Source organism: Ochotona curzoniae, unplaced genomic scaffold, assembly GCF_017591425.1.
Source record: "Ochotona curzoniae isolate NIBS_2020 unplaced genomic scaffold, NIBS_Ocur_1.0 patch58, whole genome shotgun sequence".
NCBI lineage: Eukaryota > Metazoa > Chordata > Mammalia > Lagomorpha > Ochotonidae > Ochotona > Ochotona curzoniae.
The window spans coordinates 889,769-916,346 of record NW_024467037.1 but is presented as its reverse complement, the minus strand read 5'-3'; the positions used below and the strand labels follow the sequence as shown (position 1 = coordinate 916,346).

At 41.8% G+C, this 26,578-nt stretch overlaps 1 protein-coding gene across 2 annotated transcripts in view; it reads right to left on the bottom strand.

Moving 5' to 3' along the window:
• Positions 1-3,093: 3,093 nt before the first annotated feature.
• Positions 3,094-26,578, bottom strand: part of LOC121168103 (alsin-like) — a 72,292-nt gene continuing 48,807 nt past the window's right edge. For both annotated transcript variants that reach the window (XM_040997882.1, XM_040997881.1), the window contains 21 exons: positions 25,606-25,737; positions 24,963-25,091; positions 24,494-24,564; positions 24,087-24,153; positions 23,576-23,778; positions 23,399-23,464; positions 21,897-21,995; positions 20,829-20,993; positions 19,509-19,620; positions 19,271-19,348; positions 17,581-17,714; positions 16,506-16,673; positions 12,591-12,708; positions 11,677-11,834; positions 9,518-9,640; positions 8,897-9,073; positions 7,123-7,168; positions 6,855-6,916; positions 5,878-6,027; positions 5,546-5,642; positions 3,094-4,345 (listed from right to left, as the gene is read on the bottom strand). In XM_040997882.1, coding sequence (XP_040853816.1) covers positions 4,307-4,345; positions 5,546-5,642; positions 5,878-6,027; positions 6,855-6,916; positions 7,123-7,168; positions 8,897-9,073; positions 9,518-9,640; positions 11,677-11,834; positions 12,591-12,708; positions 16,506-16,673; positions 17,581-17,714; positions 19,271-19,348; positions 19,509-19,620; positions 20,829-20,993; positions 21,897-21,995; positions 23,399-23,464; positions 23,576-23,778; positions 24,087-24,153; positions 24,494-24,564; positions 24,963-25,091; positions 25,606-25,737 — 2,394 coding nt within the window. In that variant the 3' untranslated portion in view covers positions 3,094-4,306. The remainder of the gene's footprint in view (positions 4,346-5,545; positions 5,643-5,877; positions 6,028-6,854; positions 6,917-7,122; positions 7,169-8,896; positions 9,074-9,517; positions 9,641-11,676; positions 11,835-12,590; positions 12,709-16,505; positions 16,674-17,580; positions 17,715-19,270; positions 19,349-19,508; positions 19,621-20,828; positions 20,994-21,896; positions 21,996-23,398; positions 23,465-23,575; positions 23,779-24,086; positions 24,154-24,493; positions 24,565-24,962; positions 25,092-25,605; positions 25,738-26,578) is intronic.

Here is a 26,578-nt window from a genome sequence, read left to right as displayed (position 1 = left end):
AACTACAACAACAAAACCAAAAAACCACACATCTCTTTTAACCAAAGGAAAAATTGTGGGTGGAGCTGGATTATTAACATCCTCACGTGACTGAGTAAATGAGAGAAGACCCTCAGCCAGTCCTTCCGGCCAGCTAACAAGTCCCTAGGCAGTACTCAACCAAGAGTTAGCTCATCCTCCACCCAAGATTGCAGTCATGAGCATCGCTTGCCATCTGAGGGAGAACTGATTCAGGACACTAAAATTGTCAACTGCTCAAGTACTTTACATAAAATGGTGTGGCATTTGCACATAGCTAAGGCATATCTCACTGTATACTTTTAAAATCACTTCTTGATTACTTAGCTAATACCCTGTTGATATTTGAACTGTTGCAATGTTTAGGAAATAATGAAAACACTACACATTTAGGGCAGAAGCAACTTTTAAAGAACTATTTCTATCTGCCATTGGTTGAAGCTTACAGGTATGGAACCTGTAGGTAGAGAACCAACCATCTTAGCTGCTGTGAAAATTCTGTTGCAGGGCCTGGTCAGTGGGAAGCAGGCCATTTGGAAGCAGTTATCACAGAGTGTAAGACAAAGGGTACTGATGGCAATTTTCACAAGTTCATCAACTCCTTTATCCAGGATAAACAACAGGCTACATTTTCTGCTCTTCAGTAGATAAAAATACAATGGGAGTACCTGTCAGTGTTTTGTACATAGTGTATTTTATTAAAAAAAAATAATTCCAATGAAGTTTTCAGGTTTTTTTTAAAGGCTTCTATTTGAAAGGAGGATTTACAGAGAAGGGAAGAGAGATCTTCCATTCACGGGTTCTTTCTTCAAGTGGCCTGAACAGCTATAAATGAGCTATCCGAAGCAAGGAGCCAGGAGGCAGGAACTTTTCGTCTTCCATGTGGGTGAAAAGTATCCAGGCTTTGGGCCATCCTCTACTGCTTTCCCAGGCCATAAATAGGGAGCTGGATCAGGAGTGAAGCAGCTGGGACACAAACTAGTTCACACATGGGATGCCGGCACCACAGGTAGAGAATTACTTTGCAAAGCCACCTCACCAGCCCCTACTTTCACAATATTCAATGTATCACCCCTCTGAAAAATGACACCTCTGGGAGCTTTGGTATCAAAGAGCACTGGAATTAGAGTAGTAAAGCTCTCAGGTGCAGGTTCCGCCCTGGCAGTGCGCTAGTCACAGCACTCTTTTTCTGCAACATGGGAGGAACAGGGTTAGCGTCTGCCTCCCAGGCTGCCATGGGCATTCCTCCTGAGTGTGACACATCTGCAAAGTGGCAGCAGCATGCTGTGTGGCTCCCTTCACACTAAGCTTTGCTGAGACTTGGAAATGTGTCATTTTAATGCATGACCTGAAAAGCGTGAGTGTAGTGTGAAGGCTCTCCAAGAAGTAACTGGACAGTTTCACTGAGGACTCTAGCAAGAAGTCTCCACTAGGACTAACCGTCCACACAATAGCTAAATCCTCAACTTGCAAGCCGCAGGATCCCAAGAGGGGTGCTGGTGTGTGTCCCAGCTACTTCACTTTCCATCCAGCTCCCTGCTTATGGCCTGGGAAAGCTTGGGACCCTGCACCTGCATGGGAGACCCAGAAGCTCCTGGGTTCATGTTGGCTCAGCTTTTTGGCTTTTAGTGCCAAAAAGTGTTGAAATCCATGCATTTCTTATAATATGCATTTTCTATAGACTTGTGAAACAGCCCATCTCATGAATGGATTTCAATATTTTTACATAAAAATAAACATTTTTTACTTCCATTTCCAGGAAATTTTTTAAAAGATTTATTTATTTTTATTAAAAAGTCAGGTATACAGAGAGGAGGAGAGACAGAGAGGAAGATCTTCTGTCTGTTGATTCACTCCCCAAGCTGCCGCAATGGCTGGAGCTGAACCAATCCAAAGCCAGAGTCTGGAGCCTCTTCTTGGTCTCCCATGTGGGTGCTGGGTTCCAAGACTTTGGAACATCCTCAACTGCTTTCCCAGGCCATACGCAGGGAGCTGGATGGGAAGTGGGGCCACCAGGATTAGAACCAGCACCCATATGGGATCCTGATGTGTTCAAGGCAAGGACTTTAGCTGCTATGCTACCACGCCAGGCCGCAGGAACTTCTTTAAGTACCATTGTATTATCCCTCTCCGACCACTTTCCCCTGTCAAGTGACACAATTAGTAAACTTCACTTTACTGGTCAAATATGATACTTGAGTATTTGTTCAAAAAGTCCAAACAACTCCTAACAGAAACACAAGGCATTTTACAAAAGTTAAAAAATGGTCAGACTCCTTCTAACCACGCGCAAGCACGTTCTGGCAGGAAACAGCAGAAAGATCAAAAGGGCTCTGGAGGAACTACTACAGCCAAGAGATGGACTGGTAATAATCTAACCAGAATTACAAATTCTCATTTTCTCTCCCTGATTCTGTTTAAATGAGAGGGTGAGAAATAGCTATAGCAATCAAAGTAGGAATCACTCTGATAAAAGAATATATTTCCTGAAGACCCATGTTTTTGCATTGTTAAGATCAAAACACTGGGGCCTGGCATGGTAGCCGAGTGGCTAAAGTCCTCGCCTTGCATGAACTGGGATCTGACAGGGGAACCAGTTTGTATCCTGGCTCCACTTTCCTTCCAGCTCCCTGCTTGTGGCCTGGGAAAGCAGTCAAGAATGACCCCAAAGCCTTGGGACCCTGTACCCATAGGCAAGATTCAGAAGAAGTTCCTGGCTTCAGATTAGCTCAACTCCAGCTGTTGTGGCCACTTGAGGAGTGAACCAGCAGATGAAAGATTTTTCTTTCTCTTCTGCTCTATGTAAATCTGATTTTCCAATATAAATAAATACATCTTTAAATAACATCAGATCATGAATTTGTTCTATGCCAGAAAGATGCTATCAATCAGTTTATTTTAAAGCCAGGGAGAGGGAGGGAGGGAAGCAGAAACAGAAATTTTCTAATGTCCCATAGGGACTTTTGAGTCCAATACAGAGATGTCCGGATTCTGATGTGGATGAAAGAAATAGCGAGTATGCCTTTCCTTTAGCTTTGCAGGTGTCATTTTTTCTGCAGCCATAAAACAAGCTCATAAAGATGAACATCTTTTTTATTATGAAAACTGCTGTTACATGACAGCCTACATTCCGAAACAGTGTGTAACAAACACTTAGTTTGATTATAAAGTAGAGCTGAAACCATGATCCCTTCACAAACATGATGAATGTCTGCCGAGTCACTTCACAGAGATCAGGACCCGTGTCCGCTCAGCACGGTGTGGTGCCTAGCTGAGCCAAGCCGAGCTGAGCGAGAGCACCTATGTTATCTGGAACAGCTACTGGCGTTACTGGTACAGTGTAAACCAAGCAGTTAAAACAGGGCACGTTTAAAACAAATACACACAAAAAAGCCAAACTCTAAAATGTGGAGGTGCAATGCTTTTGAGATGTGGTAGCCAGAGCTGGCTTCGTCAGCCTGCAGGCGCGAGGTCCTCAGGCTCCTGCTGGAAGGCCACTGATGGCAGCCCTTGCACACGGACTCCTGAGCTCCCCCGGCAGCTGCCACTCAGTTTTTAGATTCCAGTGTATTCACTGTGTGTAGCACAGGGAGGAAAGTGAAGCCTCAATTCCTATGTTCTTTTTCACAGGAGACAGATGCCCACGACTTGAATGCATTCCACGGTTGGGGGTCAGGCTGGGAAGGTAGCTGTTGCTTAGACCCTCTTCCATTTAAATACCGTTGTGGAAAAGCTTAGAAAAAGTTAAAACTGCAGTTCACAAGTTCTTCTGTCCCCTTCCTCAGCAAAGCAGGATGCACACATGACACGTTGGGATTCAGGAAGGCAGAGTGTGGCCACTGTGAGTTCAAGTATAGGCTGGTCCTTGCAAAGGGCTCTGGGGTCACTGCAGATGGGTTCAGGCAAATCAGGAACTCAAAATACTCATCAATTGTTTAATGGAAGAAGTGAAGCTGGTAACTTTCCTTCTAACTCTGTGGAGCCGACATTTGCTGTTGCTTTCTCCAAATGCCAGGTGGCGTTATATTCTGGGAACTTACACGCGCCAAAGACTGGTTTAAATGGACTTCTACCTTCTTTTTCAATCCTTCCTTTTAAACCATATAGTCTTTTCTTCCCCCGCCCCCTGCGCTGTGGGCTCTGATTATTAGTAAGGCTCAGAAATGACAACCAAAACATCACAATGTCCTTTCCAAGTTCCACACTGTTCTTTGCTACAGCCAGAAGATGCCAGATGGTGCTATAGCACTCTGCAGTGGATAATCCGGATCTCAAGCTGTTGTGTGGCCTAGTTAAGCTTCTCACGCTGGATCTGGTAGTAACATGCCTGAGAAAAAGTTCAAAACAAGTTCAAGTTTATACTTAAGGGAATTGCATAAACAACAACACACGTGGAACCAGAGAAAGCCCACCCCTCATTAGTACCGAGGCCCAACAAATCCACTTGCCTTCACCACTCCCTGCTCTCTTCTAGTACTGGGCTCTCTCTCTGGGATGGCTACCTTTTTTTTGCCTCACTGTGTAATAAGCATAGATAAAATATTGTGCATTTTCCCACCAAGTCTCAAAGAAAATCCACCTCTTTTATTTGCTGCCTGATGTAATGTTTTCAGTACTTAAATTCCTTTAATTCACATCTTTCCTCCAAAATTACTAATGAGGTAGTCAATACTTTGCCTCACCTTGCATTAAATAATTCTTCTCTTTTTCTTTCATTTTTGATGTTTTTTTTTAATGTGAAATTTTCATTGTAATCCTGCCTATAAAGGGGTAATACCTTTTGTTTAGTTATCTGACTGTTCCCATAACAATCACCATACTTTGTTGGCTCAACTATTGTGATTTTGACAGTGTGTTACTAAGTGGCAGAGTGGGCGTATTCTTGCTCTCCCCATGCAATTCCTCCAAGGTGGAAAGTGGAAATGACCCCCAGACCGGAGAAACTTGTTGGCAACCTTTTGCTTACAATAAGCACAGGACAAGGCAAAGAGGACTTACAAATTGCCTTAATGTGTTTTACCTTTATTCTAATAGTTTTTGCTGTGGGTTGCACTGTGGACAGTAACTAGCTTTACATAAGTATAAGCCTTTGAAGCAATCTGAAAGGCCAACTGACAGGCCAAGTTAAGACAGTAAAGCACAACTGACTCAGCCAGCTTTTTTTGCTGCACTACCAGAGGTGGGGGACAACCAATTTGCAGGCCATGCAAGACACACAGAATAACTGGGTCTGGCCCCACCACAGGAAGAACTCAATAAATCTTTGAATCTAAAATTCAATATATTTAGAGCAGGCTCATTTTTAAGGTGACATTATTGCATGGAGAGTAATATAAATATGCAAATGAGCACTGGCAGAAATAAAGGCCTCCCCACCCATTTGAACTGTCACCCATGTGTACTCTAAAGGCACATACCATGTGCAATGAACTCTTGCATAGACGGAAGTGATTCATGGCAGCGCACACGGAAGAAAAGGAAGAACAGATTTTAAGATGAAAACTTATGAGGCGATGCCTGAGCTCACCTTCAGAGTGGTGAACATGATGCCCTGCTCTCCATGCTGAAGGTAGGGGTCCATCAGGTCCTCGATGAGGTGGACCTCGGAGCCCAAGTTCCTGATCCTGCCCCGAAGAGAAACAAGACATGCTCACCTGGGCATACGGCTGCTTTTATGGGATAGGGGAACAGTGAACAGCTCACGGAGAAGAGCAGTGCCACAACGGAATGGGTCCACAGAAGTGGGGGTTTTTTTTTTTCTAGCGGGAGAGGACAATCCCCTCATTGGTTTAGAAAAGCAAAGGGCAGACTCCTTGAGATGATGATTCACTACAAAGGACATCAGAGAGGGCGGCTCACCTGGCCCGCAGCACCACATACAAGAAAACAGGGAACAAGTCATCCATGGACCACAGGAAGTCCTCCTGGAGGGAAGCCAGGACACTCTGAGAGATCTCCTCAAATGTCTGCTGGATGACCTTGAGTTTGTCTGATGGGGTGAATGTCGTGCTATCATTGAAAAAGACGTGAAAGGTTATCCTCACATGGCTTCTTATTGAACTAATTTCTTATTCCTTGCTGACAACCCCCACTCCTGGGACCCTCATGCCTTGTAGTGGACTCCTGGGGTACTACAGCAAGACTGGAAGACTACCTCAGTGAAGCCCTCCAGCCCGTCCGTCCTACACCTGCAGCGCACAGGATGGAGCTGGACATTGCATATTACTTTAAGTATCTGGGCAGAACTTTACTTGCATAATACATGCTCTTTTCTGAATGAGTTTGTTCATTTCCATTTGGCTAAAGACAGGGTTATACAGATAAAATGCTTAGATGGGTCCCCTCCCAGAGCACTTCTGAAAACACAAGGGGAGGGCAGTGCGCTGGAGCAGCTCCTTCAGCTGTCTTGCTGGCATCACGAATCAGAGTGCCAGCTGGAGTCACAAAACTGGCTTCCGAGCCAGTTATTCCCCACCTGGGAAAGCATGTGAAGATGACTCAAGCACTTGGGCCCCTGCCACCCACCTGGGGGACCAGGATGGAGCTCCTGGTTCCTGGCCTCAGCGTGGCCAGCCCTGGCCATTGTGGTCATCTGAGGAGTGACCTAGAAGATGGGGATCTGTCTCTGCCTTTCAAATAAATAACTAAGTCTTTAAGAACAGCATTAAAAATGTGAAGGCAGGGCCGCTGGGAGGAAAGATAACCCAGATACCTCCAAGGAGCCTTTCTGCTGGTGCTGGGGGCTCTTAGAGCTTTGGCTGAGGCTAAGATTTTACTAATATCTTAATAGATTAACCTCTTGTGATTTGTGTGATTTTTCTACACCAGGGGATTACCTGATCTGCTGCAGACACTCTACTGCCGAGGCGAAACAAGCATCTTTTGTGGTTGGCAGAACCTGCAGAAAGAGCAGTCAGAGAGGAACACTGGCTTTTGTAAGAACAAGGAAAGCAACAACACAGACGCAGAGGGCTGGTCTTCAGGGCATAACTGACGCCAGCACAAGCTGGGGCTCAGCTGCCGGATCAAAACGGGAGCTGCTGCTATCAAACCCTTCACTCCAAAGGGAAGCAGAGTTGCCGAGGGGACAAAGCGCTACTATACCTTTTTACTCTCTCCAAGGACTGACAAAGTCGCTGGCCAAAATTTCCTGCAATGGAATCCATAAATTGTTCATGTAAATTGTGATATGCGGTAGATAAATCCTCATAAAAATAACACAGCTGAATGGGCTTCCCTGACCCCATTAAGCATAACTGTTCCACAGAGAAGCAAAATTTTAATAAACATCTCAGACACAATCTAAGAGTTCTGCCATATTCCTATGGGATTTCTCATTCTACATACATCTGCACCACAGAGCTAAGCAAATGTTGCCCAAAAAGGCTGGCTAGAAGAAGTTTCACCTCATTTTTATTATTAAGTTATTCTTCTAAAAAAAAAAAAAAAAAAAAAAGTACCTTCCAGTTAAGGCTTATTTACTTTTTTCTGATAGCATAACAACTAAGCAGTGGGGAAGGGGAGGTTAAGCTTTATCAGCACACAGGAAGGCAAGCACAACCAGCTAGCGTTCTCCTGAAACAAGGGGGAGGAACCTGTGTCTCCGCCAAAGCCCTTGGGATAACGCAACACTAGCCATGAGTCAAACAAAATCATCAACTTCAAAATTAGCCTGCGTTGGAAGATTGGATAAGAAAGCTTTGGTTCATCTACTCCATGGAATACTACTCAGCTATTAAAAAAAACAAAATGCAGTTCTTTGTGGCTAAATGGGCCCAACTGGAAACTATAATGCTAAGGGAAATGAGCGAATCCCAAAAGGTTAGATACCACATGTTTGCCTTGATTTAACTTGTAATTTTTGTTTGGTTGTTGGTTATTTTTTGAACCTGTCATTGACACTGTCTCAACCCAGATGTTTCGAAGAATGGAACTTGCATTATTTTTAACATATTGTTTACCCAATACTATGTCAATTAATTCCATAATGTTGTATATTGATACTGAGGTTTTGTTGGGGCTTTTAACTGACCAGATCTTTACTCTGTTAGCCCTATCTTCAGACTAGAGAAGGTCTCCCCAAGAGGCCACTGAACTTATCTGGACAATAAGACGCTGGACTTTATGCTAGATATGTGTTTGCAAGGAACGAATCTCAACTGAACTTGAACTGTGGTTATGCAACAAGGTGGAGGAATCCACCATGGGGGGAGGGGTATGGGAGGGGTGGGGAGAATCCCCAGTGCCTATAAAACTGTATCACATAATACAATGTTAACAACAATAAAAAAAAAAATTAGCCTGCTTTGATTAATTGAATTTCAAGTCCCACTTGCAGTTGCCTTGGCAGGACCAGATCCAATGATTTCATGGGCTTCATCTGGCCCCACAGACTGGATGCTCCCCACATCTGTCCTTAATAGCAAGAAATAGTGTCTCATGATAAAAATAACACTTCTAACATTTCTAATTACAAAAGGTGCAGATGAGATGGCGGATGAGAAGGCAGAATACCCAAGATTAAATGTAACCTTTTTTTCTGTGGAGGAACATGAACATAAAATCTTTATTCTGCTTAAAATACAGCAATATAATTTATACATATAAGAAATGTAAAACAGCAGGCAATACTGTGGCTCATGTTAAATTTATATTTAAACATAAAAAGCCCATTCAGAGGGACGGGCAGGTTTCATCTCAGTCTCCAGAATCCCAGCTGCACAGAACGTGAAACAGCACCACTTTGCTCAACAGGACAGGTGAGTCCGGCAAGGCAAGTCACACACAGAACGTGGTAACAAAGAGAGCCCCATTGCTCATCACGCTGTCTGCATGCTAAATCTGATCACGTGGCTTTGTTCACCACCACCATGCTTACCTCTGCACCCCGAGGAAGCCCAGGAGGGCAATGTCTGGCTGCTTGTTTAGTCGCAGGACACACTCCCAATAAATGTCTTCCTCGCGGTCGTTATCCAAAGCATAGAGCATGAAGAGTGGCGGGTAGAGCCGGGGCAGCAGAACGGGCAGTACCAACCCAGAACTTGTGACCACGTACCTGCAAACGACCGGTGTGGGAGAGGAGGCCCAGGCACACTAAAGCTGAGCCCCGGATCAGACATAGTGCCTTGGCTTCTCAAAGTCAGAGATGCAGGGTGGGGTGGGAAATGACACTCTGCCTACAGAGGAAGCATGACTCTGGGGTTTTCCCTTCAGCCAACTGTGAAGCCTTTTCATCCATTCGACATCTAAGACCCACTTCGTATTCACCTCCCGGCGGCTCTTCCAGGTCAGCAGCATGCTGTCTGCTTGGCAGCTGCTTGACCCAGACCTCTTCCCTGCGGGTTTGGCTAGCATGGGTCACCTGTTCTAACTGAGCCTCTTTGGAAATAAACACACTGAGAGCTAGAGAAAACAACTTCTCCATGGGACCTGGGATGAGATGCTCCTATTCTCACCCTCCTCCTTCACCTCCCTCTCTGCTCCCCAAAACTCCACTCACCCTGGCTCTGGTGACTCAGGTCTGGAGTCTGATCTCCCGGTGCAGAAGGATTTCCGTTCAGTAGGCAGAGGGGCTGAGAGAGGAATTGTGCTGCCCTCTTCAGGCAGCTCAGGGAATAAGAACCTGCGGAATCATAGAAAAATAGAATTAGACCCAACATGCCCCTGCAGTGGCTGCAGCAAGAATAAAAACCCATTCTCATGAGTTAACTCATTTAAGGATCAATACGAGAAAACTATACCAAACAGTGTTTTAGTTTCCTGAGACTCTTATCCTTCTTACAGGATAGAATTAACAATGTAGCAAATAGATAATATTACTCAATGATCCATGTGTTGCAATCTCTTTCCTTCAAGCTATACTAAGAATGGAAACCTCTGATCTCTATTTACATGTATTTCTTACTGGAAACACTCACTTCAGGTCAATCTGCATTACCTGTGAGCAGAGGCCATTACTCTCAGAAGATAGGCAAACTACCTAAATGTCCGATATTAAGTTGCAGAATACTCAAACAAAGTAAAATTTAAAATTTCTACACAGGCCTAAGTTGCTGAAAATGAGCTCTTTGAATGTCCAGTGTTAATGTGTTGTGTTTAAATGCCCAGGGCTAAAGTGTTGAGAGCTTCTTTCCCCCTAGTCTTGCATTTTTACTGTAGATTTTACTCTGACTTCATATATGCTGTTGGGTTATTACAAATGTGTAGATTTACACTTAAATTTTAACCCTTTAAATGTGCCTTGCATCTTCTCTATTTTTGCACACCTTACACTCCCTCTGCCCTAACGGTTGGGATAACAAAGAGGTCAGGACATTCATGTTCATTATACACATCTAATGTCAGAGCTGAAACATGCCCAGCCCAGTGACCTTTCCACTTCTCCCTCAAACCCCAAAGCCATTCCAAATGTGTTTATCAATTCTGAAACTGAAAATGTAAGGATATTTTTGGGACAAATCTATAACCAGCTCAATATGGCATGTTGGCTTAAACCCAGTAAGAGATCTTGCAGCAAGATCAAACCAACTCAAATGTGCCAGCTACTTGGAACTGTCCCTTCCCCAAGATGCTAGCTAATTCCTTTAGCTGCCCTCTTCAAAGTCTCTGCTCTGACAGCCCCTTACTGGTCAGGTTTCCCTGACCTTCTAAAGCAATAGCATCTTACCTGCAGCTCCATCCTGTCACACTATCACCATCTAGCATACATTCTATCTGTTTGCTCTTTCCCTCACTGGAATGCACACCCCGTGAAAGCACAGGCTGTTTGGTGTTTTGTTTTTTCTGGGGAGAGATGAGGTTTTGTTACTAGATAAACCCCTGTAGGGCTAGAATGGTGACTAGCACATGAACGTGTTGTCTTTATTGAACACATATGTATGATACTGTCGTCAAAGGACATGACTTTAAAACTCAAGCGTAACACCTTGCATTGAACATTGTGTACTCTGCTGTTACGTTTCAGAGATATGATTTTAACCTACAGATTAAACTAAAAAAAAAAAATTATATATTTCATACCAAAATTATAAAGAAACTTTTTTTTTAAAAAAAAAAGATCTATTTATGCAGAGAGAAGGAGAGACAGAAGAGAGAGAATCTTCCAACCACTGATTCGTTTCGCAAATGATTGCAACTGCTGGAGCTGGGCTAGTCCAAAGCCAAGAGCCAGGAACCTCCTCCCTTCAGGTTTCCCATGTGGGTAATCTGGACTCAAACCATCCTCTGCTGCTCTCGTAGGCCATAAGCAGAAAGCTGGATTGGAAGCAGAGCCTCCTAGGACTCGAACTGGTATCATATGGAATGCTGTGGCCATAGGTGGAGGCTTAGCCTGCTACATCAGCAACAATTGGGCCCAGAATTCAACACTTTAACCTCTGTTACACTTAATCAGTAAGAAAGTTACAGAAGGAAAAATCAAACAGTAACTAAGGTTCAGCTTTTTAAAGTTTAGGACAAAAGTATAAATTGGAGACATATTTTCATTAATGTCCAAGGATCAGTGACAGAAAATCATTTTCTGCATGAACATTTTCTGTGATGAAGAGGAACACTTATAATTACTCACAAAGTTTCAGTCTAGTTTCTGAGTGACGACAGCCAAGCATTTGCATAAGCAGTGGTCCACGGCTTGTGGATGCTGAGGAAGAGATCTCTTACCTCACCAGCTGGAAAATTCGCTTAAGGTAGGACTTGATCTCTTTCACAGCCTCTTGCAATAACCGGCGGTTGGCTCCCACACCCACGTAGGTCATTCTGTACACGGCGACCAGGGTCTCCACGAGCCTGCCCAGGGGGTGCAGAGGAGTGTCACAGGCCTGAGCAGGGGGAGGCAAGGAAGTCAGTCCATGTGCCTTAGCAGCAGACACAGCCAGTTGATTTGTGACTAATGATTTCATGAACGATATACATTTTTCAAAATTTCAGGAGTCAATGTTTCAGATCAGGAAAATTCAAATATAGTTGTTTAATGTTGCTGAGAATGTGTAGTCTACTTAAATCAAATGGAGTTGGAGTTCCTCATATTCTTAAAGAATTATTTTAACAATTTAGGAACACAGCTGCAAGAAGCACTGCAATGAGACACCATTCAAAGAAACATTATCATCTGCCTTAAAGTTCACAAAAATCATACAGAATGTGAAGGAAGCACTTCTGCTTCCTTGACTTCTCCCAATACTCCTTCCTGCGCACCCCCTACCCCTGCACCATCAATGTAAGTCGTATTTCCCATTGTAGTTCATCTTACAGGGTTAACAAAGCAAATGGTATTTTCAAGGGGTAAGGGCAGCCTGCTTTAATTTTACAATCTCCAATTTGCTAATATTCCTAACAAAAATCCATTTTAAACTGATCTTAACTCTCAAAAACCTCTTGACCCTATGAAACTTCCAAAGTTCCATCCTACAATGGAACAATCTTCATCCAGAACTGTGATCTTGTAAGAGGATTAACAACAACACCATCATCAACAACAAAGCGAAGGGAAACATTCAGTTCCAGGTTGACCTGAGTGATCTACTGGGACAGTCGCCTTACTGATTCAAAAGACCAATGTACCTTTATTGGCTTACCTTGATTAAATATTTCTTGATGTCCTCATATTTCTCCACGGAGAAGGCGCCAACATGCTGTGGAATGAATTCCAAACTCTCTAGTGTCTGCGTCTGTGAGCGACTTAGTATTTCAGGACTACAAAAAGGAAGAGGAAGCCTGTTACATTCTTTACTTCAAGAAAGCAAGGTAATTACAAATACATACACGACACAGTCACCAGCCAAGGATGGAGTGTGGCACCTGGCACAGAATGGGCCCAGATAAGCTCATACATGGTAACAGACTTGCTGTGAGGTGCCCAGTTTACGTGTCAATCTAAATCACAGTGCTAGAAAGTACTGTAAGAACGGCTTGAAGAAGAAACTGGTGACTAGAGAATGAAAGGACAAGAAGAACACATCAAAGGGCATGGGAAGAAAGGAAAATGAGCTCAGGAAGCAAGGACTTGACGAGGACACTCCACCATAGGTGAAGTGAAGCTTTGGACCAAGAGATGAAGATAAACACACACCAGTAACATTGAGCAGCAGAAATTTTTGTTAACTTTACACAACAACTGATTGGAAGTGTAAAACAGTATGTAACCATTACTACTATGTTGGGTTAAAAAAAAATGAGGTGTTTGTGGTAGCAACACAGTTCATATAAAAGTCTGTTCATTCTCACTTCTTAGAAATATCCTACAATAGTTAACCAAGGGCTAAAGTGTTAAGGCCTACGCTCACGAGCTACCAGAGTGCACTGATCATGAGCACCACATCCAGCAGACTCTAACTGAATCTGGAAGAGTTCACTTTGTCCATGGAAAGAACGAACAGAAGTAACAATCATGGATTTCATGAGTGAATACTATTATCTATTCATATTTATCTCAAATATAGGGGGAAAACACCTCTTTTCATATTTAGTTTTTAAAAACAAACAGAATTAGTAAAGGGACATTATGGTTTACTTGGTGTATTTGATTGGATGGAATCTAGACTAATCTCTCTTGAGCAGAATAACAACTGTTTGTCATACTTGACTGTGAGGCATTTAAAGTTCCTAAAATATTTCCCCAATTCTACAGTTTCTATGCAATTGTATGAGGCTTTAGTATATCAAAATTATTCCAAAATTAGGAATTTATTCAAAAAATCTGATAACATTCAGGAAATGAGAACACTGATTAAATGTTTAGAATAAATACTTATAGTCTGAAGAAACTCCTAACTGCTGAGTTTTTCTTTCCTCAATTCCTGAGTACTGGAAAGTCACTGATATATGTGAATGAAAGCCAGCACAGAACTGATTTGAAAAGCAAAGGTATGCAGTTACACATAAGATCGAAGTAAGCCCTCAGCTATCTTAACAATAAAGACATAACTCAAATAGACCATTATCTAGAATTATCTTTAAAGTTTTAGTTAAGAAATTTGCCTTCAAGGAGTAGTAAGATCTTTAGGGTGTAAACGTTAAGCAATGCTTATGGCAGCTCCAAGAAAAAGGAAATCTGGGGAAAGACAGATGACAGAAAAAAAAAAGAAAAGAAAAGAAAAAAGGAAAGTTGGTGAGAAGGAGAAAATAAGAAAGAGAGAAAATTACAACTGCAATGTTTCTTTTGCCATTTAAAAATGCTGTGCCACTTCCACCTGGCCTGCAAGGTTTCTTGTGGGAAATATGCGGTGATGAAAGTAACTCTCCCACGCCTTGCATCACTGTTTTTCAGCTTCTTTCAGGATGTACCATTGAATTTCAATGTAGTGCAGATACACACAAGTAACTCCATTTCTCTTTCCCAGGATGGGGTTTGCTCAGCTTTTTTTCTTTTTTATTAAATTTATTTTATTGAAAAGGCAGAGTTAAAAAGAGGAGGGGACAGAGAGGGAGTGAATTTCCATCCACTGGTTCACTCCCCAAATGACTGCAGGTGGTCAGAGCTGAAGTGATCTGATGCCAGGAACCTCGTCCAGGTCTCCCATGTGTGTGCAGGCACCAAGGACTTGAGCTTTCTTCCACTGCTGTCCCAGGCCATGACAAGAAGCTGGATTTAAAGTGGATCAGCCAGGATACAAACTGGTGCCCATGTGAGATGCTGGCATCATAGGAAGAGGCTTGGTCTACTACACCATGGAGCTGGGCCTCACGCTCAGATTCTTAAACCTTATAATTTCATGTCAACCACGATTTCTTAAAAAAATGTTCCACCCTACATACTTTTTCCTCTTTTTCTGTAAGTCTTACGATACAAACACAGATCTACAAGTTCTTTAGGTTGTATTCCTTTTTTTCATGCTTTTCCTTTCTGTTGTTTAGACTGATAACTTCTATTGACATATTTTGAAGTTCACCGACTTCCCATTGCTATCTACCTGCTGTTAAGTTCATAGAAAGCATTATTCCTGTTATTTTCAACTCTTAAATTTCAATTTGACTCTTCCTTATATCTTCTATTTCTGTCAGTTTAGCATCTGTTACAAGGGCATTTGAGATTGCTGATCTGAGCATTTTGATAGCTCCTATGAGCATCTCTGGCATTTCACCATTGATGTCTGTTGACTGTGTTCCTCCAAATGGGGTTTTTCAAGGCTCTTTGTTTGCTGAGTAATTTTCACTGATATCTTGAACATATTAAATATTATGCGACTTCTGGTCTTATATGCTTCCTATGCAAACCAGTGACATAGCAGGTCTGAGTTGTTATCTTCGGCAGACATTACTCTGAAAGCTGACCCTTGGCTGGTGCCTGGGAACTAAGCTTGCTGAAAGCTCCCTATGCTGATAGGAAACATCCCCTAACTGATAAGGATGCTTTGTTGCTTATAGATGGCATAAACAATGTGATTTATGGTGAACATCTGCTTTCCTTCTCAGCTGTGTTCTTTCTAAAATTTATTTTACTTATTTGAGAGGCAGAAAAACAGAGACAGAACTCCCACTTGCTGACTCCCACTCCCCGAAAAACCTGCAACAGCAAGAAAGGGGAAGGCTAGGGGGTAAAGCTTGGCGCCGGAAACAAATGAGGTTTCTATATGGATGGCAGGAAGCACAGTATTTGAGCCATTACCATTACTTCTCTGGGTTCATATTAGCAGGAAGCTGGAGTCATAAGCCAGGACCAGGAATCCAACCCAGGTACTGTAATGTGAGTATAGGTACCCCAAATAGTTTTAACTACTAAGCATGCTGGAGTGAGCCCAGAAATATCCTCCCAGAGCCTCTCTGTCTCCATTATCTTCCACATTCTCAAATGCCTCTTTTAGGTCTGTCAGCCAGAAACCACCCACATTAGGGCCAAGGGATAGGAAAGGACATTATGGCCAAAAAAGCAGTGGCTCAGCCTCTTGCACTTGAGCATCCAGTCAAGGGGAAAAGAGACGCCACTCCCTTTAAAGTTTTGGCTCTCGCAAGCTTCCAGTTCATGGCTGCTCTAGCCACAGCCATCACAGAAGTACCTGTAAGTAAGGGCATGCAGGAAGAGGGGAGAAGGCAGAGAAGAAAAATCAAGTGGATATTCTATTCTCAGCTCTCAGTTTTAGGAGTTCTTGTCTCACTCTTTGAGCCAGAATCACAGGAGGGTTTCTTCCAGAATTCTGTCGCCTGTCACAGTGGTTTCTTTCAGGCTTCGAACTACAGTGAATTAGTACGAAGAATATTAGAGCAAAAACCACATTGGTTTGGTGATATTTTACATTCAGGTGTTCTTCAATCCACCTACTAGCAATTTTGAGAGTTTACGAATAGCTGATCATGTGTTCTGTTCAGGTTTAATCGCTGAGCTCAATAGAAGACAAAGGAAGTGTGTTTTATTCCACCTGGTCCAGCAGCAGCAGAACATCATTAATGCTGACATTAAAACATATGTTTAAGTTAAACATAGTGAGCCTTGATGACTCACTGATTGTTTGTTTCATCTCCTTAACACGTGCTGGGCCAGGCAGGCCTTCACTCACCTGTCTCGATGTTGACGCCGACTGGTGGTCAAGGCCACAGCAATGTTTTCCCATGCTTTCCAAACCTCCCCTTGTCCAGGACTCTCACAGCCCAGCTGGTGCCAACATTCATTAAACACTGCTTTCCACTTCTCATCAGCCTGCACTGCCAGGTTGCCCAGTTTCCTGCTAATAGATCATTTAACTTTTCATTAATTAACTTTTGGGAAAAGTCACTCTGAAGAACAGAAACTTTCTAATATATAACTGAAGATATTTCTGTGACCAGAATCGCCTAGACTGATAGCAATTCTATTTTTAAAACAAGTGCAAATTTCAAAGAATGGTTTTTGGCACACTAACGATGACTGGATTCTAACATGTATTGGATTGTTTTAAGTATGAAGTACACTGGAATTGACTCCTCTGCTTTCTATATTTCCATAGAATTGATTTTGTAAAATTAATTGCTGTTAAAGCAGAACTTTCTGTACTTTGTACATCTCCTAATAGGAACTGTGACATGCATTACCTATTGGGTTCTAAAAATAAGAACAAACATGGTGCAGAAAATATATCAAAGAACACAGAACCTGAAATGCCACTAAAATATGAAAACAAGGCTACAACTGTCATCTGAAAGGGAAAATGGCAGGACAAAACGGGGACAAGCGTAACACACTCAAACGCTGTCTTTTCCTCCCATTTATGCAGACTGCACAATTCCACCTGGTATGCTTGGGTATCTAGGTTTGACCTCTACTTTTCAAAACCAAGAATGTAGAGATTCTACTGAAGAATGCTTTCATTTGGCTTGGTCACCTGCACCTTTAACACAGGATTACCCTCACACACAGAGCTTTTATTTCAAACATCCGGGCTCTAAGATCTATAATTTAAGCATGATGATAGATTTAGCTCTTCTCAGCAGTGTCAGCTGACAATTCAAGGAGGTTACACCTTGCTAAAACACACACACACACACACACATGCCTTAAAAACATAACTTTGCTTTTAAAATATTAACTAGACATGATAAAATCAACACAACTCAAAACATCCAATAATTCATCCAGAATTAGTGTCTATTACTCACAATACTTGTGGTCTGTCTTTATCACTCTCATAAAGACTAGGTTTGAAATAGGTTCCAGTGATTTTGATCCCAGATCCCCATTCTCCATTAAAATAACCTTCAATGTAATCTCCATGTGGCATGGTCAGGGTTCCCTGGGTAAAGTTGGAAATAAAAAAAAAAATACAGAGTTTGAGCTTTTTTTTCAAACGAAAAACTCAGAGAAAATATATTGTTAATGTTTCCTTTTGAACTTGCTATTTCCTTTAAAAAGCAGACAAAAAACATGTGTACATGCATGTCCCAAAAAGAATGTATGAAAAAAATTCATGCATAAAATTAAAAAAAATATATTAGAAAAACTACCATATGAAGCTAGGAAAAGAACAAACTAAATACAAGCCAAAGAAGAAATATTACACTACAATTAGAGCAGAAATCAGTAAGACAGAAACAAAATTTTGAGAGAAAAAAAAAAATGATTCCAAAAGACGTGTCGTTGGATATACCTTTACAATTTGATACTAGATTTTCTACCTTTGCCTATACCTATAATGCCATAATACACTTGGCAGAATGTTGGACTGTGACTTTTGCTGAGATACTACTGTAATAATATGGGGGTTTTGGAGAATGGGAGAGGAGGAAAAGAAAAGGGAGGGGAAACTCCCTATATCTACAAAACCATACTATAGAAAATAATTTTTAAAATTTCAAAAAAGAAAAGACATACAAAACTGACAGATTTTTAATGAGACAGAGCAAAACTTTTTTTTTTCCAAGAGAAGCTGTACATTTACAAAACCAAGAGTGAAATAAGATATTGTTGCCATCCACACAGCAAAGGTTAGAAGGTGTTATGACTTGAATGTGGGTCCTCTCCCAAGTTCATGTTGCAACCTATTGTGTTGGTATTAAGAGGTGGGGCTTTTGAGGAAAGTGACTCAATCACAGATGATTAAGACACTGAATGCAGTGCCTCAATCTCTGACTTCCCAGCTCCACAAGAGGAAATAAATTTCCTGGCTTTGGTATTTTGTTAAAGTAGCACTAAGAAGCAAATACGAAGAAAACAATTTTATGCCAACAAATCGTGTAATTTTAAATAAAACAGAAGAAATTGTTAGGAATCATATATTACCAAAACTGATTCAAGAAGAAGTGGAAAATCCAAATAAATGGAACTAGGAATTTAAAATCTTCTCCCAAAGTAATTCTCAGGGGCCTGGTGAGTTCTCACAAACATTCCTAGAAGAAACAACAAGGCTCCCAAACTCTCAAAAAGCTAAGGAGGGGGAACCCCTTCCCCGGTCATGCAGTGAGGACATGTCACCCTGCAGTGAAAGGGCCAGGTGTAAGCAGCCCCACGGAAGAGACCACAGGGCCGCTTCCATCTCCATGAAAGGTCCAGGCGAGGTATTTCCAAAGGGTGGGACAGTCCATAAGTGGTCGCAAGAGTAACTGTGAGTGGGTAGGAGAACTCTTCCCGGGGATAGAAATATTCTATAACTGGATTAAAGTGCTGGTTGTAAAACTCTACACATTTATTGAAAATCACTGAAATGGACACATTAAACTGGTGAATTTTTATGGTATCTAAATAAGCTTTTATAAAGTAAAAACAAACAAACGAACAAACAAACGAACAAACAAACTAACAACAAACCAAGGACTAAAGTAGAGGAGACAAGGAAGAAAGCTGGTTTCCAACCTTTCCATTGAGAGTCCAATCATCAGAGAATTCTCCCTCATAGATGGTATCATCTTCAGAAAGTAAGACCCCATTTCCCTGTGATACAAAACAAAACAGAAATTCCTGAAGCTGCATGCAATCTTAGAAGGAAACAAATAAGTAAGAAGGTAGAATGTTAATAAACATTTATTTCAGAAGTTAAGGACACATGAGCTTCCCAAAGTCGGGAATAACCGCCCGCAGACACTCCACTCACCATCATCTTATTAAGATGGAAGTTGCCTTCATAGTATAGTCCAAACTGGGTAACCACCACACCATTCCCTTGACAGACATCATCTTGCCACATTCCCATATACTTCTCCCCCCTGCACAGAAATGAAAAGAAAAACTAAGAGGGGAAACAACAATTACTACCTGGAGTGCCCAGGCATCAGCTCAAGGCTGAAACTGGCTCCATTTTTCTGGCTAAAACAGTTCACTCTAGCTCTTCAGCCACAGGACAATATGACAGCAAAAGATTATTCCTCAGAGTAATGATCTCTCCAGAATTTAGTGCAGTAAATATTTCCATAACAACCTTAAAGTACAGACTTTTTTCAAATGCCAAGAACTCAACTCTAAATAATTTCAATAGCAATTTAACAGGCAGAATAAATCTGCGTACAATTTTATTCTTACCCCCAAATTTGCCTAAATTATGGGTGGGTGTTTGGCATAGAGGTGCTTCGAGCACCCTCATTCCATATCAGCTCTAGCTCTACGCTGCTAGCTTCCTGCTAATGCAACCCAGGGAAGTAACAGGTGATGGTTCAAGAAGTTGGGTCTCTGCTACCCATGTGGGAGACCCACATGGAGTTTCTGGCCCGAGGAAACTGAGTAACGAATCAGCGGATGAGAGCACTCTCATCTTTCTTGCCTTGCAATAAAAAAAAGAAAAATGAAAAATTACTGTCAAGTTTTGCTACATAAAAGAGAAAAAGGAATGGGGCTTGTCATAAGAGAAGGCTTATTTTTCACCTATTTAAGCCCAGAAAAATCTTACTAATCTCCACTAAGAGGATAAGATAGGTAAAAATAACTTGTAAAGTAATCATAGAATTTAGTAGCAACATCAAACATTTTCTTAAATTCCACATTATGAAAACTGTGGTGTTCAGAAACATGAAGGAACTACATTCCTCCCAAGGTGTAGATAACTAGTCTTGCTATCTGGGTTGCTGGCATAAACACATTGGTTCCTACGTACCTTCCATTCTCATCTTCCAGTAAGTGTATTACAGGTATGTCTTTATATAATAAAGATTTAGCACCTTCACTGAGACAATAAAGCTTTAAGTGTTTGATATTTGAAGGAAAATGGTTCCGAGGCTAATTTTGAATGCAGATTTCATAAAGAAATAATGTAATGCTGGCTCCACAAGAAAACGGATGGAAAGATATCTAACAACTTTGTTCCTTATGAAATTTTTTTCTAATACTGTCAAATTAAGTTGTCCGGTCTTCAAATAATTATCATGTTTAAGAATATTATCCTCTGTCACAAGAAACTGAGATTAGAAACAGAATGCTATACCTGGTGATATCATCAAAGACACCATATCCGGCTTTCTTATCCATCACCCACTGGCCAATGAACATACTAGGAGAAGAGGAAGTCAATTTTCCACTTCGTAGGAGACCATGACCATGACGCATATTATCTTGAAAACAGCCTTCAAACACTTCACCAGAGGCATAACTGTGGTTGCAAAGAATGGATAAGGATCACACGCATATCAAATTTTGTGCTCAGTTCCACATGGTTTAGGAAATCTGAAACAATACTCAAGTCTCAAGGGCAACTATATTTATCTATTTCAAGGGACTTTGCAATAAAAATAAACAAATTTTTTTTTAAAATCTCTCTTTTCAATTACTGAGGGTCAGGTAAAGACATCACAGGTGGTATTTCACATTAACATGGACCAAAAAAGCATGTTTCATCTCTTATGGGAAAACATAATAATAAGTTATTAATGAGAATGAAGAATTAAAAGTGTTGTCCAAATTAGAGTTGAATAGTAAAAACAAAAATGTTACACACAGGACATGCAGGACACTCATAAAAGTCATGGTATATATAAGTAACAAGAACTAAATTTAGTAACCTCGTATTCTTACCATGTGATACATGAGAAGTTGGTCTTTAAGTAAAGACCTTATTCAGAATTTCAGACATTAGAAAAGTAATAAAATTTACTCCTTGGAAATTCTGACTCTACAGACATTTAGGCACACGGGTTCTTCAAGAAAGCAACACAAGGCACAGCCACTGGCCTAGTGACTAAGATATCTCTTAGGAAGCCTGTATCCTATGTCAGAGTGTTTTGGTTCAAGTCCTAGCTCCATCCCACCTTTCTGTCAATATGTACCCTGGACACAGTAGATGGTGGCTCAGGTACTTGGGTCCCCACTACCAACATGAGAGATGCAGAGTTCCGAGTGCCTAGCTTTGGGCTGTTTCGAGGAGTGAACCAGCAGGTGGAAGATCTCTCTCTCTCTCTCTATGCCTTCTCAAATAAATAAAAACTTACAGATATTTTTAGGTGGTATTAAACAAGAAAAAGTAGCACCAGTTTAGCAAGCTTTCAGTTGTTATTACCTGTAGACTCCTTGACCACACATTTTTCCTTCTTTCCAATAACCCACATAATGGTCTTCTTTGTTCAGAGCCTTGTGTGGTATTTTGTACTCACCATACCTACCAAGAAAAGCAAAAAAATCACCAGGAGCTGCATTTATGACACCTTAATCTTCTGTATGCATAGATCAGCAAGCATTTTAAGAGGGAGGGCAGAGGGCAAAGAGTCTTGATTTTAACTGTACCTAACTACCTAAGCTGGCTGGCCAGTCTCAGGCACACACAACATCAACCCAAATGCTGAGAGATTAGATGTTTATCTCATGTCCAGTGAAAACAGAAGGCCTATGTCCTGGGCCTATCTCTGTTACTAATGAGATGCATCACTTTGGATAACTCTAGGTATCCAGATCCCTTATCTGAAAGAGGTTAAAGTAAGATTATCTAAAATTCTAAAAACAGATTAAAAGACATCCAAGAAACATACATTATCACATATGCACACAAAATCACCTATTCAGTTTATACAATATATTACTACACAATGTATACAAATACATTGTTTACAAACAACATGGATACTAATATATTACAAGTATATAAATATATTACAAGTATACAATTATACAGTATATGCAAAATAAAAATTTTTACATGACACAAAATATTCATCACACAAGTTTCTCATTTGATTATCTTTAGCATCAGTAAATAGGGTTAGCTTACTCAAAATAATGTCATCAAAACACCCACTGGGATAACAGATCATTAAGAGGGTTTCCCCTTTAACATATCCTAGAAATTCTGGATAATCTTAAACTACTGAAAGGAGAATTTCTCTAAGTGTTTTCAGTAAAGGGAGCAACATTGTCTCAAAAGCCTCCTCATAATAGCGTCCAGGGCCTCACGACTGATAAGCAGACTTTAGAAAGCAGTCCCAGGCTGGTACAGCACATTAGGCTAAGGCCTGTAATGTCAGCATATCATATGAGCTCTGGAGGCCCAGCTGCTCCACTTCCAATACAGCTCCCTGATAATGAGCCTGGGAAAGCAACAGAAAATGACCAGAGAGCTGAGCCCCTGCCACACACGGGAAACCTGGAGAAAGCTCCTGGTTCCTGGCTTTGGCTTGGCATGACCTGGTCCAGCCCTTGGGGAGTGAACACTAGTAAAATCAATTGATATCTCTCCTCATCTCATTACTCTTTCAAATAAATAAATAAATCCTTAAAAATAAGTAAACAAGTAAAAGCAGTCCACTGCAACAGCTGGAAGGCTATGTGAGTTTGGCGTCCAATAGTAATCAGAGTGAATAACTCACTGTGGCAAATCAGTAGTTGCACCCTAGTCTCCAGTTTTCTCCTGCTCACACAACTGCAGTAGAAGTCCAAATGCACTAGATGCATTTCTCAACAAACAAAATCAAAACCTACATTTGTCTGGAAAAGAGCTCTGAACATAAACCAATGTGATTTGACACCAAACTCCAACGTAGTCTCATACATTTTATACAATTCTCTTACCCATCTTCCAAGCCATTCCTGAACATGCCAGTATAGATCTTTCCATCAGGCCACTTCAAGACACCTCTGTAGTGCATGAGCAAAGAAGAGATGAAGTCAATGAAAGTCTCAGACAACTGACACTCTTCCGTATCAACTGCCAGCCTCATCCCTGGTGGGGACCTTAAACATTTTTACCTGCCATGAGGTTTCCCCGAAAGCCAACGTCCATTATAAGTGGCATCCTTCAGGCGAGGGTCCTTGTAGAACGTGTACTTGGCACTACGTGAAATGGGCGGTTCTTGCCACTGAACACCACTGCCCCCTCCATAAGGCGGAAGATCAGATGTCCCCCTCAAGGCCTGGTCCACAGCTTGGCTGATCGCCCGCAGCCACTTTGTCTAAACGGCAGTGATTCATCAGGCAGGGCTTACATCCCAGCTTTCCCTGGGGTGAACAATTTTTCTGTCTCCTAATGTTTTGCTTATTAGTTATTCTTATTAATGTTTATTATTATTTAACACTGGACTGGCATACACTGTCAAATGGTAAAACCAAGCCATATTTTTAAAAAATACTAAAGTCTTGATTTAATGAAACTATATCAAAACTATAAGCCAACAATAACTACTTTTACTTTTTTTTACTAATAAAAAAAGGCAGAAATAGCAAAACCAAAGAACAAACAAAAATACCACAATGGACCAACCTTTTCCTGGGGTGTTGATGAAATGAGAGTGAACTGTTCTTCAGGTGTAGTTATCTTTATGCCATTCCTAAACATTCACAAAGATAAACATAGATATGACAATTGGTCACAACTCATTTAAGAGATACATGCCAGGATTTGGGTTTCACAACAGGGGAAAAGGTATTAAATTTCCCTGTTCTATGTTGAACATTGGGGCTGCAAGTGGCAGACAGATATATTCTAGACCCTACCATAATCTGTCAGTCTTCCCAACAGGCCATTTTACTATGGATTGCGTTAGAAGGTGAGCCTCAATATGCAGAACGCAGAGGCAAACTTCCCAAGCCCTCCTATTTTTGAAAAAGCAACCCGGGAGAAGGATGGAGGGAACTGAGGCTTGGGGCAGGGAGAGGGAATACACTTACACACCACCAGCTTCTTCAGAAAGTGGCTCCACCCACAGTGTGGCCAGAGGGAAAACATGGTGCGTGGAGAACTGGAAGAGAGAACACAGAGGCATGTCTGCCAAGCCTCAAGTACACCTCAGGGTCTATGCCGGCATCCCCCCTTAGATCATTAGCCCACGGGGTCCCTGCAGTCTCTGCCTCATAACCTCCTAGCGACGTTTAAGCTCATGAGGGTACTGCCATCTCAGCCACATGGTTCCCCTAACCCTGAGGGCCTTGCCATGTCTGCTGCAGGGACCATAGCACATGGCTAACACACATTCAAGAGGCAGAAACTAAAGTCCACACCACAGATGCAAGCTGCAGTTGAACACTTTCTCTCATGCCATAGTTTCGGCACAATCACATGAGTTGACAGTGCAAAGACAGGCAGTGTACTCCTGTTTCCCCTCCCAAGGCCTCCTTTAGGGACAGGCATCCAGCCCACCTGGGCATGCACCAGGGCATCATTGAAGAGAATGAACCAATTCACAGAAAACCTTCCTGCGTGTTGCAGAGACAGGGCTCGGTTACTGCTCTCACACAGCAGCCGTCGCTCTGGCTTCCTCAAGGAATCCTACGGTGAAAAATAATGTCTCTGAGCAACAATCAAAAACAATCTTCACACGCAAACAGAAGATGAAATAGCCATGAATCACATTCACAGGAATTTGGTGCTAAATTGAGATGGATCCAAACACTTCACCAAATTAGAGCTCAAGGTAGGAACAAATTAAGTGAGGAAAGTGACCGGGCCTTCAGAGAGCATCCCTGGAAATGGGAAAGATAAAGATATATTTACAGTACCACTGCTGTGGTCCTTTGACATGCTGGGAGAGGAACTGTTAAGCATTATTATGAGATAAAAAATGAGGAACAGAGAAAACCACGGCAAAAATGAAGGCCCGCAGCAGGGATCTTATCACCTGGCTGACATGCATTCATAAACCAAAAATTAAAAGCCATACCCCAGAGGCAAGCTGGAGCTGAACACTTTCCTTTATGCCACAGGAACCAGATCACACAAGTTAACGGTACAAAGTGATTTGGTACTAGGCTGCCAACGGCCCCTCCCCTGCCCCAGGGCTTACCGTCATCTTTCCCGGGAAGGTCTTCCAGAAGCCCAGCGTGTATTCTGCTTCCTTCCTTCTCCTGCCGAGATGGAGAGCAAGAGACTCATAACAAGAACTGGAGTCCTGCAGTTTCTGATATTCTGGAGATGTCTGGAGGGCCAATAATTGAGGGGAGGAAAAGAAAAAAAAAGAACATAAAACCATTGTCTGGCATCTGCTAGGCTCAGTGTGAGCTTTCCTACACGGTAGGAAAGGTACAGAGAAAACTCAGCCCAGAATGGAAGAGCTACACTAAAAGGGCCTAGGAAAAGGGAAGATTTGTTTCAGAGAAACTCGCCTACTCACAGGCACATGTAGGGAAAGAACCCAGGGAGGGTTTGGGGAGGCAGACAACATTGTGGGGATTGGGAAGCAGAGCCACCTAGCATGCAGGAAGGGTGCTCTCAAAGCTCTGCTTTGGCCTCAGGATCCCTTGATCTGGCTTGTGTGCATTATATTTACTGATATTTATCACATCAGGAAACAGGAAAACATTTCAAAACCTTTACTAGTCAAAGTAACGTTCAGTTAAAACCATATTTTCCAAACCAAAATAATTCAATGAAAAAAAAAAAAAGGAGTACAGGCCCACATTTTCTTCAAATCTTTTTCCAAACCTGGCTTAAAAGAGGGCAGCAAGAATGGGTGTTGGGCATAGCAGTGGAGTTACTGCTTGAGATGCCTGCGTATCTGTTTGCCTGCTTTTCTGAGTTCCAGCTCCTCTGCTTCCAAGCCAGTTTCTGCTACTACTGAGCGCCCTGGGAGACAGCAGATGGAGGCTCAAGTGTTCGTATTCGCACCATCCAAATGAGAGACCCACACTGAGTTCTGGGCTCCTGGCCTCTATCTGTTATAAATGTTTGGAAATAAATCAGCACATTTATTTTTTTGCTTCTAGTTTTCTTTGCTTCTCTGCCTTAACAACAATAACGATAAAAATTTTAAAACTAGC